Source organism: Lemur catta, chromosome 2 (genome assembly GCF_020740605.2).
Source record: "Lemur catta isolate mLemCat1 chromosome 2, mLemCat1.pri, whole genome shotgun sequence".
NCBI lineage: Eukaryota > Metazoa > Chordata > Mammalia > Primates > Lemuridae > Lemur > Lemur catta.
In genome coordinates this window covers 2,267,082-2,286,327 of record NC_059129.1, presented here as the reverse complement: position 1 = coordinate 2,286,327, position 19,246 = coordinate 2,267,082, and the positions used below count along the sequence as shown (strand labels likewise).

Below are 19,246 nucleotides of genomic sequence, written 5' to 3'. Positions count from 1 at the left end.
CCCATGCTTGCTCGTGTGGCAACACAGCCCTTACTGTCCCTTTATTGGTGTCGCCCAGGATCTCAGGCCCCTGGGATGGGTCCTGAGGCTGAGCCCTGCTGAGAACCCAGGGCCTCAGGCCTCGGGCCATCAGATGGAACCACACACTGTATGGAGCAGAGGCTTCCTGAGCGAGCACGTCCCCTGTGGGCAGGTTGAGCCATTGGCACTCAAGGTGGAGGGCAGGCCCAAAGCCCAGCCGGCACCAGTTGCCTGGAAAAAGCAGTGGCAGAAGTCCTTGTGCCCCTTGGCCAGCTGGTACAAGAAGTGTCAGTGCCCACTTGGTTCTGTTGCCCCGAATGCCGTACTCCACAGTCTCTGCACAGAGGGAGAAGGGGCGGGCGAGCATCTGGCTGCTGGGAGGCCGGAAGTATGGGCTGGCCAGGGACCCAGGAGGGGCCCAGTGGGAAGGGCCAGAGGGGAAGGAGGAGGTGACAGCTCTGGGCTGGTGCAGACCTGGTAAGTTGGCAGCACTCTGTCAGAGTAAGATGTGACCCCACGGTCCCTCACAGGTCACAGGGGACACATAGGCCCAGAGGGAAAGGCTTCCTTCCAGCTGACATGATAGAACAGTAGCCTGGAGGCAGAAGGCAGGGAGAGGAAGCTGGAGCTTCGAGGCATGGGTGGAAGAAGAGGTTAGTCCGTAGGGAAAAATGGATGAGCAGACGAGGGCTCCCAGCTGAGATGTCCCGTCCACTGGAAGCATCTGGGGAGCCAACCCCTTGCAGACCAGCAGGAGGAAGTAGGAGGCCATGGGCAAGCCAGCGTGGGGACAGCCTCCAGTCAGTCCAGGGGACAGGCATGGTGAGCGGCCCAGAGTAGGTCAGGCACGACGCCAGCGTGCAGCTGGAGGATGGAGCCCACGCTGAGCAGGTGCATGATCTGGTGGGAGTTGCCCCAGTAGTCGAAGCGGCCAGGTCCCCAGCGCTCTGGCAAGCGGGCCACGTTCACGAGGCCCCCAAGAAGCGCCAGCGCATCCATGCGCAGGTAGCAGGGCAGGGAGCCTGGAGCCCCTGAGCCCAGCCCCATTCCCCGGGCCCCAAACACCAGCAGGCGGGCACCAGCCTGCCAGCCAAAGGCCCGGAGGCGGGCACTGGTGGAGGGGGCAGTGAGGGCCCGCCAGCCAGCCACGCCTGATAGCACGGTGTAGCCCACCAGGGCAGCCGGACGCAGCCAGGGCCTGCAGGCCAGGGTGCAGTGGATGATGGGCAGGGCCCCTGCACAGGAGAAAGCAGGAGAGGGCATGTCAGTCTGAGGGTCCACCTGCCCTTGCCTACCCAGGGCTCATATGAGTGCCCCCGACCCGTCCCTCAGGGCCCTGACTCACCGAGGGTATTGACAAGGCAGACCCCACACATATCCAGCGCGAGGAGCCGGGCATACACAGGGCTGCCTCCTTGGTGGCACATGAAAAGGTGATACAGCACAGAGCCTGCAGGTGGTGCAAGGCAGGCCACACAGTGCGTGCCCCCCAGCCAGCCATCCTTGCCCAGCTGACCCCAAGGCATGGTCATCGGTACCAGCACCAGGAAACCCAGCAGGGCCAGCCCTAGGGAAGGGAGACAGTTATTCATCAGGCAGTCCAAGCATGGAGGGACAGGAGCAAGACAGAGGTCATGAGAATGCTGCTGTCCAGCTGGCAGCCAGCAGGCCTTGGACCGAGGCAGGCCCTGGGCTAAAGGCTTTTCGAAACTTTAGTTGTTTAGAGCTCATGACAGCATTGGGAAGTAGACAGCATCATCCCCACTTTGCAGGCGAGGAAACTGAGGCTCAGACAGGCTGAGTGACCTGCCCCAGGTGAGCCCAGCAAGTAAGCAATGGACAGAGGACAGAGCCTGGACAGGCCAACTCCCACACTGCTCCCACCCAAGCAGGAGGCCCCAACCTGGCCTGCTGTGTCAGCAGAAGCCTAAGTAGGTGTAACTTCATGCTGAGTGTTGAAGATGCCCCAGAGGTCTTGGGGCAGTGAAACCAGCCTCCGGCTACCTAGCTTGCCCTTCTCAACCTGAGTCTTCCCCTCTCCATAAGGGTCCAGGCAAACAGGCCATGGCCCTTTTTGTCTTCCAGAAAGGGCCAGACCAGCCAGGGGAAACCAAGTCCACAGGAGGGGAAGGGGCCCAAAAGGAGCTTGTCCCGTCTCCCCAGGCACCCACCCTTTCAGCTCCATTCGTCCCAGTCCAGCCCTCCCCGCAGGCGCTCTGGCCTTGCCCTCACACGGGGGCCAAGGGCTGCCCACTCTCGGTGGGATCTGGCCAGGCAATAGCTTGGGAAATGTTCTGAGGTTGGGTCCAGCCAGACCGGGGCCCCTCTCCCTGCTGGGGCAGCTCAAGGACGGGCAGGGCTGTGTCAGCAGAGCTTGGCGGGCCGCGGAGGAGGGGCCGGGCTCCCGCGAGGGGAGGAAAGAGCAGCCACCAGGCGGAGCCCCAAGACAGCTGCTTGGGCGGGGGCGTCCGGGTGGCTACGCGGGGAGTGGCTGGGGCCGGCTTCTCCCCCCGGGCAGTCAACACCCCTCTCCGGGATGGGTGCTGGCGGGGGAGGATCCCCAGGGCGCTGGGATTATAAAGGGCCGGACATCAAGCTCCCAGCAACTGGGGCTCAGAGGAGTTAAGCAGGTTCAGCCCCCCACGCTGCTCCCCTCTCTTGACCCGGGGCCCCGCCGGGAAGGCGGAAGCTGGCACTGCGGCCCGGACAATGGCAGCTTTGTCACCGCGGCTACTGGTCGTGCCAGGGCTGGAGCAGTCCAGGACTTGGGTTTCCTCGGCCATAGAGCCCCCGGCCCGGCACGGACAGGGCGGCAGTGGGTTTGGGATGCGCGTTGCGGGACGCGGCTCACCGTGCGTGTAGATGTTGCCCAGTTCGTTGTGCAGGTAGAAGAGGCTGCGCAGGCAGCCAGAGCCGCTGCTGGCCGGCCGGTAGCCGGTCAGCACGAACTTATTGAACTGCAGGTGCGGTGGCGAGCTGGCCCAGTCCAACAGCCGCGGCCCGGCCAGGAACGCCATGGCCCGGCACGGCGCGGGCGGCCCGCGCTCCTCCTGCCTCCGGGCCGCCGCCTCAGTGGGGCTGCCGCACCCAGAGGCTCATCTCGGCCCGCGCCCCCAGCCGCCCCGTGCCGGCTCGGCGCACGCGCCAGCCGGGGAAGCGGGGTCCCGACAGGCACCCCTCCACGCTGCGCACGCGCGAGGCTGACGCCCCCGTGCCGAGGCGGAGGCTGGGCCTCGGCGGGCGCCCGAGCGCCGGGGCAGGAGCGCCGCAGGGACAGCTGGCGGCGCCGGCGGCCGCAGCGGCCAGCAGTCTCGCCGCAGTCCGGAGGTCGGGCGCGGCCGGACGCGGGAGGGGACGCCAGGCTCCGCCCCGGCTCCGCGCCTCCACCGCCCTGTCCGCGTTTCGCGCGCTGGGTTCCTGACGCCGGCGCGGCAGGGCCAATGGGCGCGGCCAGCGGGGAGGCTCCGCCCCGAGGCCACCCGGGCCCTAGTCTCGTTGGCATAAAGTGCGGGGTTCCCGCCTCATTTGCATGGGGAGGCTATTGGCTTAGGGCTTGACGTTCTGGGTCCTGCGGACTCCGCTGGAGTGACCCTGGCACCTCTGGTCCCTCAGCATTGCGCGCCGGGCTTTCCGCGTGACCCCCAGGTTTCTGCACCTTTGGGCACCCACCCTAGAGGATACAGCCCCGCCACCCGGCCCCACCCTGCAGACTGGGCTCTGTCCAAGGTGCTGCCGGATGGGTCGCGTCTAGAGCCTCTGTGTCCCCACTCCGGGGGTGAGCTCTCCGCCGGCTGGACTCCTCCAGAGCGCGGCAAGCTCCCAGGCCTCTGAGGGTGTACCTGACGCGCCCGGAGCCCTCGGGCGAGGCCCTGCCCTTCGGGCCAGGCTCCCTGGCACTTGGGCTCAGCCCACCTCGCTCCCTGTTATCACCCACAGGGCGCACCCTCGGCGCCGCCCAGGACAAGCTGAAAACAGAGGGTAAGACACAAGACAAGAGGCGAGGAGAGAAAGGTTGGCCTGCACCCAGTCCACGCTGAGCAGGGAGCAGGAAGGCTCCCCTTCGGCATAACTCTCCCCGCGGTCCTCCCTCTCCTCCCTCCTCTGCGGCCCCCCTTCTACAGGACCCCGCCCACCCATCTTTCCGTGTTCTCGGTCCTTCGTCTTCTGCATTCCAGGCGGCCCGACCAAGCTCCTTGAACGGAATGCCCTTCATCTGCATGGGCACAGGCGATGCGCAGCTCCTGCATCCTCATTAATATGCTCCTCCCACCGCGTAAGAACTGGCGGAGGCCCACACCAAAATGGACCTTTTATTCAAAGTCTTTGGCGGGTCTTTTTGACCATTTTTTTGATCTCTGACCTCTCATTGAGACAGCAGTCCAGGACCACCCCAAAATGGGCTCAAAGACCCCTAAAACCACATCAAGGTCCATGGAGGGGGAGCCTGGATTCCTCTTGCCCTTTGCCCTCGACCACCTAAACACTGAGGGAGGGTCAGACCAAGTCCCCGATTATAGCACCAGATGCTTCCTGTCCGACTCCTGATGACCAGAGGCCGAGCTGCCTTTAAAGAGGCAGAAGGCCGAGGTAGGGTGTGGCATAGCGTCTCAGGTGTCCATCTTGCTGGTGGAGGGTCCAGATCAGAGAGCAGAGATGAGTGAGCGCAAGGAGCTCTGGCTGGAGACACTCAGAGTCCGGTAGCTCGAATCAGGACTCTCAGCTTGGGAGTCCCCGGGGGGACAGGGCAGGGCCATCCCTCGGGGCCGACGGTACCACACAGCCCAGCTTCTCCGGGATCCCCGGGAAGGCCCCAACGCCGGGGGCCCTTTTCCCGGAGCCAGCAGACAGCTCCTAGAGAGGGAGCAGGGGTCAGCTGGACCCCGATACAATCCGCCCTCCAGCATCCTGCTCTGCCTGCAATCTCAGTAGTATTCTCTGTGTGGACCCAAGACCTCTCCCCCTCAGGAACCCAGGAGTTCCTTCCTAGCCCTATTCCTCTCTTGGGCCCCAGCTCCCCACCAGGGGTCCCACGCGCCCCAGGGCACCGAGGCGTCAGGTACCCGGCGCAGGATCTGCCCTCAGGCCCTGCCCCAGCGCCCGCACCGTCGGCGCAGAAGACGCAGCAGTGACAGCAGCAGCAGCAGCAGAACGCAGACAGCGGTCGCCGTCGAGAAGACCCGGGCTGCGGGCACACGGGTGCAGTGAGGACAGGGCTCGGGAGGGGCCGCTCCCTGACTCCCTCCCGCCTCTCACGCCCGCCTCACCCCCCATCGCAGCCTGTGGAGCCCCAGGCCTGGGGCTACAGCTCACGTTGGCCCCGTCGGGGGACGCTGCGGTAGTCTGGGCCGAGCCCTTGGAGGGCGCCGGGTCCTCCGCAGCGTCCTGCAGCCCTGCGGAGAGGGGTGTGAGGCGGAGCAGGGGGTAACCGGCTGGGGACGGGGTCAGGGCGGAGCTCACCGCGGTAGGTGAGCGCGAAGCCCTGCGCGTGCCCGCGGGCGTCGCTGCGGAAGGTGAGCAGCAGCGCGGCGGCGCGCAGGAGCAGCGGCCCCGGCGGCGGCGGGCGGGCGCCGTCGAAGGCGCGGAGCAGGCTGCCCGAGGCCGCGTCGCGCAGCTCCAGTCGGTCGCGCGGGTCGGCCAGCTCGAAGAGGCGGAAGGTGAGCTCCAGCGCGGCGCCTGGCGGGCCCAGTGCCCAGCTGCAGTTCCTGTCCGGCCCGTACTCGTCGGGGAAGTCCGGGGAGTAGATGACGCCCTGCGGCGCCGTCCAGTTCCCCTGGCAGGAGCCCACGGACACTGCAGGCGGGGCTGGCGGTCAGGACCCGGGGCCAGCGGGGCTCTTCCTTCGCCGCGCAGAGCTCCGGGTCAAAGCGGCCCCCTGCCCTGTTGGGCCCCACCCGCAGGCCAACCCAGGCCGTCAGCCTCGCCCTCTCCTCACCTTCATAGACGCCCAGCCTCCCGTCGCCGCCGCACAGCTGGCCCGGGTGGCCGAAACAGATCTGGTCACAGTCCGTGGCTGGGGCCAGGCGTCCCCGGGCCACGTCGCTCTCAGAGCCACAGAAGCAGGCGTAACCAGCCTCCACGCCCGCCAGCTGGGAGCACAGACTGGGTGATCCCAGAGGTAGGGGCTGGGGTAGGGGCGAAGTGGTGGGGGCCTAGGGTTGGGCCGGAAGTGAGAATCCGGCTGGATGTTCAGAAATAAGTGTCTAGGTTTGGCATCCAGGTGTTGGGAGTTGAGTAGGGCCCTGAGATCAAGGTCAGGGGTCACTGGTCTGGGCCCGTGAGCAGTACCTGGTAGCCCTTCATGCGGCAGAAGCGAAGGCATACTTGGACCGTGAGCTTTGTGGAAGTGCCGCTGGGGCCGCTGAGGGCTGGGGGCGCCCCCGAGTCCACGAAGCAGCCCAGGTAGCCCGGCACTGAGAGGGCAGCGGAGTCAGGGTCCCACACCTCCGAAAGGGACCCTCCACCCAGGCACCGCAGCATTCCCCGTTTGTCCAGCGGGACCACTCACTGTGACACGTGGGAATGTCGCAATAGCGCCAGTAGATGCCCTCCTCCGTTTCGGCCACGTAGCACCACGGCTGCACGTCGCCATCTGGGTTACTGCGGGTGGGAGGGAGGTGGTCAAGATCCCACCGCCCCGGGAGCAGCAAACCCAGGCCGCCAAGGCTCCGTGAGTGTCAGGAGCTATGCCCTCTCCCTCCTCCCACAGACTCTAGTTTTCCCCACGTGCTTCCGAGAGTCAGCTTCCGAGTGGACGGTGGGAAGTCATTAAAGGAAACTTGAGGGCTGTTTTTAGGTCTTCAGCTGTTGGGAGGGCTTTACCTCATGTATGGGGAGTTTGAGGCCATCTGTAGTCTTCGCCCCCACCCAGTCATACGACCCCCCTTTAAATGCAGAAGCGGTGAACACTAAGCTTTGCGGTTCGGCAAGAGCCTCTTCAGTTCTTGCCACTCCAGACAGCAGTTGTAACTCTGAATCCTAATCCTTCATCACCCTTCAAAGAAGCTGTATGGCGAGAGCCCATCCCCTCACTTCAGGGCCCCCTTCTGACCAGGCCTTGCTTGCACGAGCCCCTTGAGTGTCCAGGTCTGGTCCTTGTCTCCTGGCCCTGACCTCAGGCTCTGCAGAAGTTCTGCACCTAAGGCCAACCCCTTTGGCCAAAAATTCTGCGGGGCTCGCCCCGCCCCGCCCCCAGCTCAACATAGGCCCCGCCCCGCCATGGCTCCGCCCCAAGAGTCTCCTGGCAGACTGTGTGCCCGCCCACTCGGAGGCCCCGCCCCAGGCCGTCCTGGGCAGCGGGGCACCCGCCTCGCCGCCGCGCAGGCCCCGCCCCTCACCGGCAGAAGTTGTGCGCGCCCAGCCCCCAGCGGCCCTGGGGGTCGCTGGCGCTGCTGTAGCTGTGCTGCTGCGTCTGGTCCCAGAAAAGGCACGGGCGGCCGGCTCCGCGCGGGCCGGTGTGGTTCTGGTGGCCGCGGTAGTCGGCGCCATTCACCTGGAAACACTCGGACAGGCCTGCACGGCCACGGCGGGGTCTGGGGAGATCCCGACCCACGCTGGGTATCCTCGCCCCCCAACGCCAACTCGCTCCTGGGTCCCCAGCCAGCGCCCCCGCGGGGGCCCTTGTGCTGCCCAGCTGCTCCAGCCACCTGCTCTGCCTCCTCCCCAGCATCGGGGGGCCCCACTCGTGGGTGGTGACCACCGCCGGCCTTGATGCCCGGACTGACCTGGACTGTGCAGGCTCCCGGCAGAGGCCCCGCGCGGCTGCAGCAGCGGGAAGAGAAGGAGGAAGCCCTGTAGGACCCGTGTCCCCATCGCCCCCAACCAAGGAGAGGTCGCCCTCGCCCAGACACGGCCCGGGCTGCCCCCGGGGTCGCTCTGAGGTCTCCCAGGCGACCTGGGGGGCGTTGTCCTCTGACCGTCTGTCCTCTTCCAGTCTGGGTGGCGCTCTCCGTCTGGGACAGGGCACTATCTCCTGGGGGTCTTTGCCTCCCAGGGGCTCTGCCCCTGGAGGCGTCTCCCTGCCCCCGTCCCTACCCGGGGTCTCTCCGGTGGGTATCTGGCTGGGGACGTTCTCAGTCTTTGCCTCTTAGTGCTCAGGGTGGTGCCTCGGCCTCCACACCCGCCCCTTCACGCTGCGCCTCGCTCTGAGTCTCCCTCGCCCAGGTTTCTAACGCGCTGGCTCCTGCTCCCCTCGCGTCCCTCCGCGGGTCCCTCCCCTCTGGGTCTCTCCCTCCCCACGAGGGAGGCCGGGAAGCCCCGCCTCGGACTGGAGTGAAGGCAGCAGGTCCAGACGCCTCCCACACCAGTCCCCCCAGACCCCCGGCATCCCAGCGCGCGCCGCCCCGCCCCTCCCCCTCAGGGTCGGTGCGGGTTCAAGTGGGAGGGTGTGGTTGGGGACAGGCCAGGCAAGCAGAGAGAAAAACCTCAAAAGGGTGACACAGGACCCTCTCCCACGGCCTCACGTGCCTGGGACATCCCTAATTCTCCTTTCCTACGCACCCTCATTCAAGTGTACACACGCGGTTCCACTCAGTCTTCACTCGTTATCAAGGGCTCATGCGCACTTTCTCCGGATCCTGGCGCTCCTCCCTCCCCAGGTCCAGACGCCACTGGCCTGAAGGAGGAAGTGCCACTCCCTGGCCCACCACCCGAGACGGTCGATAATCGTGGACGCTCAGTCCCGGACAGGCAGGGGCAGCTGGTGTCTGGGGAGGAAGGCAGCTGCGCCCCCGGTCCCAGCCCGCCGCTCCTCCCTTTTCCCTCCCTAGGACCCCCAGCCCTGACTCTCCCAGCCTTGCGGTGCGGTGGAATTCCCCCAGCGGTGCCCCCCACCTGGCGGGGAGGGGGAGGGGAGCAGGCCCGGGCAGGCGTGGGGGGAAATTCCCCGCCCCCTCCTCCTGGGCCTGGCTCCTCCGAGTCCTCTGATCTCCTAGCGCCACCCGCCCGCTGCCCCCAGGGCTTGGGGGGAGGCCAGCGCAGGTGCGTGGGAGGGCGGAGGCGGGGGCCGGGGCAGGAGCTGGTGGGGCGCAGAGCGAGCCGCCCCGCCCAGCCCCCTTGCCCCTCGGTCCCGCCTGCCCACCCCTCACCAGGTCCCCGCCAGGCTGTCGCGCCCAGGCGGACCAGTCTCCACCTTGCAGCCCCCACCCCCCCTCCGTCCCGGGGCTGATGGAGAAGCAAGATGGGGGCTCAGGGAGGATTCTGACAGGCCGGGTGCCCACGGCAGGGGTCGGGCCGGCGAGGATCCTGCAGTTAGCGCCTCCCGAAGGTTGCGCAGGTTGGGGGCATTTGAAGGAGATGGGCCTGCGGAGACGTTAGGCCAGCGTCTGGGTCCCCTCCCCAGGGATCCTTCTCAGTCTCCCACACGCGCTGGCCCCGCGCTGGAACCCGCCTACGCCCCGCTAACGAGGGACCAGCCCGGGGCCACCTGTCCACTGGGTCGCTCTTCTCCCTCTGGCCCTCGAGTGCTGGCGCGGCAGGGGTCTTGGTGGCGTTGTCTCAGGCTATGGCCCACGGAGCATGTCTGCGGGGTGGGCCTGGGCGATGGCCGTGGTTCACCGCCCAGGTCACAGCCACCTGAGGAAGGGGCGATATGAGGGCCAGGGACAATCAGGATCCCATGTGGAGGAGGCCTTGGTGGAGGAGCTGTGGACCTCCTGGGGGCAGCGCGGGCCTAAGAGCACTGTCCATCGGTCCAGGACACTGTGACACTCGCCCAGTCCGCCCAGGCCTCAGTCTTCTACAAAGGGGGCAGCTGATGAGAGGAAGGGGATGGCTCAGTTCCAAGCTTGGAGCACCAAGATGGTTTGGGGGGTGTCCCTGCCACAAGCTCGTCTCAAGTTGCTCATGGAAATTTCAAGAACTAAGAAAGGCCTCAGCCCTCTGCCCTCCCCCGCCCCACTTCCCGAACATTTGGCGCTCAGCGCTCAGCAAGCAGCGGCGTGTCTGCCCACCCGCAGCCCTGTCACATCTCCCCATTCTGCAGATGGGCCGACCAGGGCTCAGAGGCCACACCTGACAGTCACCACCTCTGGGCAGTCACCACCTCTGAAGTGTCGGAGCTGGGATTCAAACTCCACTCAGTCTGATCCAAGAGCTGGGTGCTGACGCCCACCAAAATCCCACATTGCTTGGGGTCGTCTGGGTACGGAGAGTCGCGGGCTCGTTCTTGCCTGCACGTCCAGAGTGGGATCTCAGCATCCCATTCCACAGACGGGAGGCTGAGGCCAGAGAGGGGCGAGGGGCAGCCCACTGTCATCAGGGTCTGACACCGGGACCGTGGTGGGCCTCAGACCTCGGAGGGCAGCGAGTCATGGGCGCAGACGGGCCGCGTGGGGGCGGCAGAGAGAAAGGAGCCGAGGACTTGGGCATGGGTGGGCGGAGTAGTAACCCCAGGCATGGGTTGGCCTGGCCCTTGCCCCCTTTGGGGCATGGGACAGAGGAATCGCCCTGTCCCCGTCTGGGAGAGGGAAAGTGGGTGGGGGTCCTTGGCTGAGAGGAGGGGCCAGGCCACTTTGTCCCAAGCAACCCTTCAGGCAGGGAAGGGGCTGGCAGCCCTTTTCTCCCAGGACAGCTGGGGCAGGGCAGAAGTGGGCCTGGACCCTGGGTGGAGTTAGAAGCCCTAAGTCCCCCCTCCAACCTGCTCAGCTGGCTTGGGTCTTCTTCCTTCAGTTTTCTCATCTTTCTGGTGGAGATAAGGTTCCATTTGGGGTCCATCCCTTATGGCAGGGGCACGTCAGGGCCACCAAGGCAAAAGTGGCACTGGAACTGTTCTGTGTGCAGCGAGCTCTCAGGTGTCTCTGGGCAGGCCCTGGGAGAGGTGAACCAGGCCAGGCCTCATCCTCTCAGACCCTCTAAGACCCTGAGGGCGGCCCTGGGCACTCTGGGGTTACAGCCCCCCTGCTGATGGGCCCTAAGGCCCTAGGCATGACCTCCCCCAGCCCCTCTGCCCTGTCCCTCTTCCAGGAGAGCCATGTCCCTCTTGCGCCCACCTGCCCCCAGCTGTGTTTCCTGCTGCCTGTTCCTCCAGCTCCTGCACAAACCGCTGGACCCCATTCCCTGCCCCTCACATGAGGCGTGAGTTCAGGGCAATGGCAGTAGTGCCACCACCCGGTACTCAAAGTTCAGGGCCTGGTCCTAGCACCATCATCATCACCAGGCAGCTTATTAGAAATACAGATTCTCGGGCCCCACCCAGGGCTCCTTCAGCTCCTGCGTTTCACAAGATCCTGGGCGTTAAGTCTTGAAAGCCCCCGCCAGGTCTGGCCGGCAACTGCCTCAGTGTCTCTCTTCTCCATTCACCAATGAAGGGCAGGGGTGGCGGGGCCCAGAGGAGGGTGGAAGGAGCTAGATCCCGGGCCCATCCACCTCGTGGAGTGCCTGCCGACTGGAAGTATGGGGAAGGGTCTCGGAATGAGAAATAAACATCTATGTGTTGAGCCGCTGAGATGGGGCACTACCTACCACCTTAACTATTCCCCCTGTCTTATCCACCCAGCTCTTTTCTTCTGTGTCGCTCTGGGGGCTGCTGTAACAAAGTGTCACCGCAGGGGGCTTGAACAGCAGAAATTCATCGTCTCTCAGTTCTGGAGGCTGGGAGCCGGGATCGAGGTGCCAGCAGGGTTGGTCACTCCTCAGGCTCTGAGGGACAGTCTGTTCCAGGTCTCTCTCGGTTTCTGGGGCTTTGCTGGCAATCTTTGCCATTCCTCAGCCTGTAGAAGCATCCCTCCAGCCTGCCTTCATCCCCACACGTGTTCTCCCCGTGCGCGTGTCTCCGTCCAAATACCCCTTTTTATGTGGCCTCTTCTTAACCAATCACATCTGCAATGACCCTATTTCCAAACAAGGTCACAGTCTGAGGTCCTGGGGGTCAGGACCTCAGTGCATGAATTTTCGGAGGACACAACAGGTAACATCTTAATCATCTCTTGTCTCTTTTCTGTCCTTGCTGCCACCTCCATCTCTTGCCTGGACACTGTCCCGACGGGTATCCAACGCCCCGTTCACACCCTCCACGATCCGCTCCAGCAACCAGAGTCACTTATCTGGTAATTAAACATTAAATGGTCAGATACATGGCCAGTAAAGTCATTAAACATTAAATCAGATTGCATCTCCAGTCAGATGGAACCCTCTGATAGCTCTCAGAGCTGCAAGGTGTGGCCTGCACTGGCGTGTGGCTCCCTCCCTGACCTCAGCTCCCCATCCCACCTGGTGTCTGAGCCCATGTTCCCCAGGCCTGTGTCCCTTCTCCCCTCTGGGCCTCTGATCCTGCAGTCCCCCCACACTTTCACACTTGTCTCCTACCTCCTCACTAGGCTGATTCCTGCCGTGGACCTTAGAGCTGCCTCCTCTGAGAAGCCTTCCTTGACTACCGCCCCTCCAGCCTCCTCTCTGTGCCCCCTGCCTTCTGGAGCTGCCTGGTTCCCCTGTGCCTCCCTCACCACCTGGGAAACTGGGTGAAGGGGACACAGCAGGTGACATATGTGTTGAAAGGGTGAGCTGGCCAGGCTCACTTTGGAGGGATGGGGTGACCTGTTGTCCTAGATACTCTGGTCTCCAGCCCAGGCAGAGCCAGGGAGGGGCCCAGATTTGGAAACTCTCACTTTGACTCTGTCCTTGACTTACTGGGTGGATGTGGACAAGTTTCTTGAGCTCTCCAGGCCTCAGTTTCCCCATGGGGTGCCACCAAGTGCCTATAGCCGGGGACACTGGATGAGCGGCAATCACCTCAGCAGCTTGGTCTGCAGGCCCTGCCTGCCCTTCTCAGATGGGGACACCATGGCCGGCAGGACCTGGGAGTGCCAGGGCTCGCTGATCTGGTCTGGGCACCGGGCGGGGCAGACTCAGTTAGGGCTCCTGGGGGCGCTGCAGACTCTGCCTCCAGGCTCTGCCCTGGCTGGGTGGGGGGGCTCCGCCTCTCGTCTGTCTACCCAGCCCCTGGCGTTCCTGTGCAGGGCCAGGGAGGGCTGGAGGGCCAGGCTGTTTCTTCCCTGGCCCTGCCTCTCAGGATGAGGCCCCTCCTGCTCCCTGGGAGGGGGCTGCGGGGGGGGCCGGCTGGTCACTGGCAGGTTGGGTCTGGTCTGTGGTCTCTGGTGAGTGTGGCCTGGGGGCTGGTGCAGGGGGAGCAGAGCCATGGGGGCCCCCCCACCTGGTTCCTGACAGCTGGTGCAAACGGGTCGGTGAGAGCTTCCGCCCCCTCCCCCACTGGTGAGGGGCTGCATGTGCCCCTGGGGATCCCCATCACCCTCCTGGCCTTGGCCTGTCACTGTCTCAAAGAGGAGCCTGCACCCCCACCCCCTCTCCCCCGACTCTGCCCCCAGGCCTGTGAGTCCAGGGGGCCAGCTCACTGCCAGGCCGCGGGACCCCTCGCCGGGGAAGGCCTGCAGCTGCCCCCACCACAGCCCAGCTGAGGGGCAGCCCGGAAGCCCCTTGGTGGACCCAGTGCCTCCAGTTCCCCAGCCCAATGTCCCCTGAAGGCTCTGGGGGCACTGAAGGGGCCCTTCACACTCGGGAGGGGGACGGGTATTCGCTTAGTGCATAACGGGTGCTCAGAAAATATCTGTTAGTGTTGACTGAAGGCCTGAACCCGGGAGGGGAGGGCAGCGGGGACTTGGGGGTGGTTGGGGGTGGGAGGTCCTTCTCAGTGTATGTCTCTGTCCCGCAGGCGTCAGGCATGAGGGAACCCTGGGGTCAGCCCTGGCCTGAGGCTGTGACTCTTTCCCTAAAGCTACCTTGAGGTAGCAGGGGCTCTGTCACCCCACCCTGGGGCTAGGGTTGGGACAGCCACTCTTGGTGGCCCCTCTCCTGCAGGGCTGGGTGGGGTGACCCAAAGGGGTAGTGGGGGCTGGTGGGCCAAGAGGGGCAGTGCTGATGCTCCAGCCTCTGGGGACGCTGCGGATGGTCAGAGTGGGCAAGGAGGGGGGCAGCTGCTGAGCAGGTGGTGGGTGCTGGGTCCTGGCACCCCAGGCTGTCCCCTCAAGCGTCCCACGAGGCCCAGCTCTGTCCTTGGCCAACCCGAGGGGGCCTACCCCCTCCTCCTCCCCAGCAGAGCTCTTGGGCTCTGAGGCCCAGGCAGGCCTCGTCCCAGGACCCCAGGAAGGGTTGGGCATCCCATGCAGCCCCCGACCTCCTGCCTTAGGCTGGGCAGTGCAGCGAGGGGGAGCCCACAGGGACTTGTCTGGGGTCACAGAGCTGACATGTGCACAGCCTCTTGGGGTTGTTCCCCGCCAGGGCAGCTCTGTAGGCAGCTCCCCCACCTCGTCTGCCCCAGACCTGGAGAGCTGCCCCCCAGAACGCTGTGCTGCCTGGGCTGCTGAGGCCTGGCCCTCCTGGGTCAGGAAGGGCAAGCTAGGCAGGCAGGTGGGTGTCAGGAGTTGTGCCAGGTGCTCCAGGTGGTCCCTGGAGCCTGGACCAGACTGTGAACATGGGACGTCTCTCGAGATGAGGTTGTTACAAGGCAACGGTGACAGGATTCTCGAAGGTTCAACTGAGGCCTCTACTCAGCTGACTTTGAGTTACTCAAGAGGCAGATTCACCTGGGCGCAGACCTGACCAGGTGAGCCTGTTAAGAATCTGGAAGCAGCAGAGATGCCCCCTCCTGCTGGCCACGCAGCAAACAGCGTGAGGTCTACAGGTGCAGGGAAGCGAATTCTGCCCACAGGCACGTGCGCTTGGGAGTGGCCTGGCCTTGGGTAAGACCCCGCCCTGGCTGATACCTTGGCTGTGTCTCAGTGGGGACCAGGCGCAGCGGCTCCCAGACTCCGGATTCTCGGAAATGGTGAGATGATATGTGGGTGTTGTTTCCGGCCCCTAAGTTTTGGGTGGTTTGTTCCACAGTAATCGTGCGCGCTGGAGAGGAGCGGCTGGCAGGGCTGGAGGGTGGGGAGGGGCCCCCAAGGGCTGCAGGGACAGCCTGCTCAGCCCAAAGTGGAGCCCTAACGCCCTCCTGGTCAGCAGGGGCCCAGCAGGCACTGTGCACAACGTGCCCCCCACCCCCATGGTTACGTGGGCCAACCTGGGCCTATTAGAGTCCCTTCCCTGGGACGCCAGAATTTGGACGGGGAGTCTGGTCTCCTCCCTGGGGAGATGGGTGTCTCCGGTCGGCCATGCAGGCTGGGAAGCAGAGGCGGCAGCTGGAGGAAGCAGAGAGGCGTTTAGTAGGCAGCTGTGGCTGGTAGCCTGGTGCTGGTGGCTGCCCTGCCCTTGGTCAGGTTCCAGAGACCCCCTTGGGCACTTCTGGTCCTCGAACCAGGTCATTGTATCTTATACAGAAGCCAGGGAGAGCGCACCTGGGCAGGTGTTGTGTGCTGAGATTTGCATTTTAGAAAGCTATCATGGGGACAGACTGTAGGGAAGGGACACTGGAGGCAGATGGCTTTGTAGGTGGCTGCACAAGTGGCTGGGGCCCTACGAGAGTCAGGGGCCAAGGGACAGGGATATTTGTTAACATCAGGACCGATGAAAGGGCGTTCTTTGTTGTGGTAGCACCTTGCTGGATCCTCCAAACCCTGCGGCACGGGACCCTAGGGGAAGGGGCCCTCCAGCAGCGAATGCGCCAGGGGAGGGGCCGGGTGAGGAGAGGGACTGCTGCTGGGGATGGGCTGCTTTTTGGGCGACGGCAATGTCCTGGATCTAGATAGCAGGGAGGGACGCCAACTCTCGGAATACATTAGAAGCCACTGAATTGCACACTGAATGGGCGAATTGTGTGGCATGTGGATTGTTTCTCAATAAAGCTGTCATTAAAACAGGAAGAACAAAGCAGGCAGGTGGTAGGCACTGACAACTGATGGGACGTAGAGATGGGCAGGTGGCATCGAGGGCAACTCCAGGTTTCTACTTATGTGGTGGTGCCATCAGACAAGACGATGGGGACAGTCCCCTTTGCCACCTGCACTGCTGGTGCCCACGGGAGGTCCTGTGGCAGGGCTCATTTGCAGAAGGGAGGCCAGGCTGGGGCCACAGGTCGACAAACCGTGAACCCCAAGAGTGGATGAAGGCAAAGTGCTGAGGTCTAGTCCCCATCTCCAACCTCCACTCTGAGGGTGGGCGGGACAGAGAAGCTGGGGAACCACCTTCGGGAGGCATCCAGGAGGGGTGGGCAGTGCCCATGGGCGACTCTGAGAGGCATCTGCTGGCCTCAGTGAGAAGTGACACTGAGCTTGTGCCATCTGTGGCAGCTGTCTTGACAGAGGAGATGGAACAGGAGGCTGGCCGGGGCCAGTGGGGTTGAGGCCCACCTTGTAACCACAGGGGCAGGGACACAGGGAGGCCAGGGCTTCTAGGGCAGGCCATTGCCTGCCGTTTTCAGAATTTGAGTTCCTTGTTGACACTCTTGCTGCTCAGAAATTCTTGGTTATTTATTTATTTTTTTATTTCAGCATATTGTAGGGGTACAAACGTTTAGTTACATATGTTGCCTTTGCCCCGCCTGAGTCAGAGCTTCAAGTGTGTCCATCCCCCAGACAGTGCGCACCGCACCCATCAGGTGTGAATATGCCAATCCCCTCCTCCCCAATGTATGTTACTACTGTGTGTGCACATAAGTGTTGATCAGTTAGTACCAATTTGATGGTGAGTGCATGTGGTGCTCATTTTTCCATTCTTGGGGTACTTCACTTAGTAGAATGGGCTCCAGCAGCTCTATCCAGGATAATGCAAGAGGTGCTAGATCACCATTGTTTTCTGTGGCTGAGTAGAACTCCATGGTACACATATACCACATTTTATTAATCCACTCACATATTGATGGGCACTTGGGCTCTTTCCACATCTTTGCAATTGTGAATTGTGCTGTTATAAACATTCTAGTGCAGATGTCTTTTTTATAGAATGTCTTTTCTTCCTTTGGGTAGATGTCCAGTAGTGGGATTGCTGGATCAAATGGGAGTTCTACTTGTAGCTCTTTGAGGTATCTCCATGTTGCTTTCCACAGGGGTTGCACTAGTTTGCAGTCCCACCAGCAGTGTATGAGTGTTCCTGTCTCCACATTCACGCCAACATTTATTGTTTTGGGACTTTTTGATAAAGGCTGTTCTCACTGGAGTTAAGTGATATCTCATTGTGGTTTTTTTTTTTTTTTTTTTTTTTTGAGGCAGAGTCTCGCTCTGTTGCCTGGGCTAGAGTGCCATGGCATCAGCCTAGCTCACAGCAACCTCAAACTCCTGGGCTCAAGCAATCCTCCTGCCTCAGCCTCCCAAGTAGCTGGGACTACAGGCATGCACCACCATGCCAGGCTAATTTTTTCTATATATATTTTTAGATGTCCATATAATTTCTTCCTGTTTTTAGTAGAGACGGGGCCTTGCTGTTGCTCAGGCTGGTCTCGAACTCCTGAGCTCAAAGGATCCACCCGCTTTGGCCTCCCAGAGTGCTAGGATTACAGGCGTGAGCTACGGCACCTGGCCTCATTGTGGTTTTGATTTGCATTTCCCTGATGATTAGAGATGTTGAGCATTTTGTCATACCTTTCTTGGCCGTTTGTGTTCTTTTGAAAACGCAGGAATTCTTAATGTTAAATTTCATGAGATGATGCTCTGCACTGGCACGTAAGGGGCGCAGAGACACCACCTGGTTCAGAGATGATAAAATAGGGTTTATTGGGAAAGCTGTCAGCAGAGGGAGGGCAGGGAAGTAGTAGCCACTCCCCCAAGGCCACACGCTCCGTGGCCAGCTTTCATGAGAGGGACTCGCCAGGTGCTTTGCTCTGTGACAAGGATGGGGCAAGGGACATCCAGGGGACTCTGGAACCATGGGGAAAGTGGACTTACGAGGGGGAAGGCTCTGGAGCTCAGTGGCCAACATCAGCCCCCTGCCGTGGCTGAGCGGGTCCTGGGGCAGAGGTGGGTGGCTGGGAAGCCACCCAAGGCAACAGCAGCATCCAAATTCACGTCCATCTGGGAGTCACGGTCTGGCCAGTGTGGGCTACCTGTCCATACTCTGAGGTCAAAGTGGGTGTGGACAAAGGGAGGGAGAACCGGCCCTCGCCAATCGACTCGGATGTCCAAAGAGGGAAGCGAAACCTGTGTCCTTCCTGGCTCTCCTCATGCCGACTCTGGGTGCCCAGAGCCCAGCCAAGGTGACGGGCGTGGCAGAGGTCTCCACTGCAGAGGCGGTAAGTAGCGATGCCTGCTGTGACTTAAAGCATTTCTCGGTACCTGAGGCCGGTGAGGAGCTTCCCCTTCCACACTGGGCCTGGCCAGAGCTCCAGCTGGGGGCGGCAAACCAGACCGTCCTTTTGGGTCCAGGTGCTTCCTAAAGCGTGGCCTTCCACGGGTGTGCACCCTAGCACCGTGCAGACGGAGCAGGCCTGGGGTGCTGGGTCTGTTCCCATGGGGCTGCATCTTTAGCCTTGGCCGTGAGTTCACTCAGCTTTAGGCCAGGATGTGTCATGGCCAGGAGCACTGCCTGGAAGGCAGCCCCGGTGTCAGGGATCCCCTGCTAGGGCCATCAGCCGGCAGCCGTGGCATTGCCCGGGAGGCACCGCCAGGCCAGCGGAGCATCTCCTGGACCTGCAGCGAGTCTGGCAGGTGGGGCCCCATGGAGCCGGCAGTCAGGGTCAAGTAATGGGCCAGACTGACTAAAGGGGACAGTTACCTGTCTGGAAAGGTAGCCGGGTCTTGGGGAGCAAACTGCCCTCTGGGGGTGCCACTTCCATTTTAAGCTTGCCCCAGTTTATGCAAAGTCCAGGGGAGCCCCAGCCAGGCTGAGGCGCAGCAGCAGAGAATCAAACCTCTTCCAGCAACAGGGCAGAAAGGGCCTGCTCCCACAGGGCCTGGCAGAGGCCAGCGGTCTGGGGACAGACCCCTCAGCTGCCTCTCTGGAGATCCCCACTCCGGGTCCGCCCCACCTGCTTGTGCTCCCAGAACATCTGGGCCAGGTGACCCCCACTGCCAGGCGTGGGCATCTCCCCCAGGCATTGCCAAACCAAACTCCATCGCTTCCTGAGCATGTGGCACAGAGACACGTGGAGTGTGTGGCTTCATGGTGGCCAACTGTTGTCACAAAGGGGACATGGACACACACCAGATCTACATGGTGAGCTATAAAATAGGCTTTACTGGGGGGACATGTATGCAGAGGAATAGTGGGTGTGCCCGAGCTGTCACTGCCCCGCGGCAGATGGCTGCTCCGTGGCCGGCTTGCCAGGGGAGGGGGAGCCTGCCGCCTGCTGCCCCTCCACGGCTGCAGGGCAAGGACAGGGACAGCAAGCAGGAGCCCTGAGCTCCCA

At 63.0% G+C, this 19,246-nt stretch overlaps 2 protein-coding genes across 4 annotated transcripts; both read right to left on the bottom strand.

Moving 5' to 3' along the window:
• Window positions 1-6: 6 nt before the first annotated feature.
• Window positions 7-3,273, bottom strand: PAQR4 (progestin and adipoQ receptor family member 4). The gene is made up of 3 exons (XM_045542372.1): window positions 2,873-3,273; window positions 1,367-1,588; window positions 7-1,256 (listed from the first exon to the last, which is right to left on the bottom strand). The coding sequence occupies exons 1-3, from the start codon at window positions 3,036-3,038 to the stop codon at window positions 823-825; spliced, it is 822 nt and encodes a 273-aa protein (XP_045398328.1). The 5' UTR covers window positions 3,039-3,273; the 3' UTR covers window positions 7-822.
• A 1,044-nt stretch (window positions 3,274-4,317) lies between these two features.
• Window positions 4,318-8,218, bottom strand: KREMEN2 (kringle containing transmembrane protein 2). Of its 3 annotated transcripts, none has more exons than XM_045542363.1 (9): window positions 7,743-8,218; window positions 7,356-7,530; window positions 6,527-6,618; window positions 6,307-6,431; window positions 5,954-6,107; window positions 5,479-5,811; window positions 5,286-5,411; window positions 5,125-5,203; window positions 4,318-4,872 (listed from the first exon to the last, which is right to left on the bottom strand). In XM_045542363.1, exons 1-9 carry the CDS (start codon window positions 7,828-7,830, stop codon window positions 4,662-4,664), a joined length of 1,383 nt encoding a protein of 460 aa, XP_045398319.1. In that variant the 5' UTR covers window positions 7,831-8,218; the 3' UTR covers window positions 4,318-4,661. The 3 variants fall into 3 exon arrangements, with proteins under 3 accessions (XP_045398319.1, XP_045398318.1, XP_045398320.1); XM_045542362.1 differs by having other exon boundaries at window positions 7,356-7,779; window positions 8,053-8,218; XM_045542364.1 differs by lacking the exon at window positions 5,125-5,203 and having other exon boundaries at window positions 4,709-4,872.
• Between the last annotated feature and the right edge of the window lie 11,028 nt (window positions 8,219-19,246).

Bases quoted from the DNA above. Each gene is read 5' to 3' on its own strand.
- KREMEN2 (XM_045542362.1), bottom strand. From the start codon at position 7,687: ATGCTGGGGAGGAGGCAGAGCAGGTGGCTGGAGCAGCTGGGCAGCACA. The intron at 6,619-7,355 runs GTGAGGGGCGGG...TCCCACCCGCAG, and splicing joins GGCGCGCACAACTTCTGCCG to TAACCCAGATGGCGACGTGC. The intron at 5,412-5,478 runs GTGAGCTCCGCC...CCCTCTCCGCAG, and splicing joins CTTCGCGCTCACCTACCGCG to GGCTGCAGGACGCTGCGGAG.
- PAQR4 (XM_045542372.1), bottom strand. From the start codon at position 3,038: ATGGCGTTCCTGGCCGGGCCGCGGCTGTTGGACTGGGCCAGCTCGCCA. The intron at 1,589-2,872 runs GTGAGCCGCGTC...TCCCTTCCCTAG, and splicing joins GGGCAACATCTACACGCACG to GGCTGGCCCTGCTGGGTTTC. The intron at 1,257-1,366 runs GTGAGTCAGGGC...TCTCCTGTGCAG, and splicing joins CTGCCTTGTCAATACCCTCG to GGGCCCTGCCCATCATCCAC.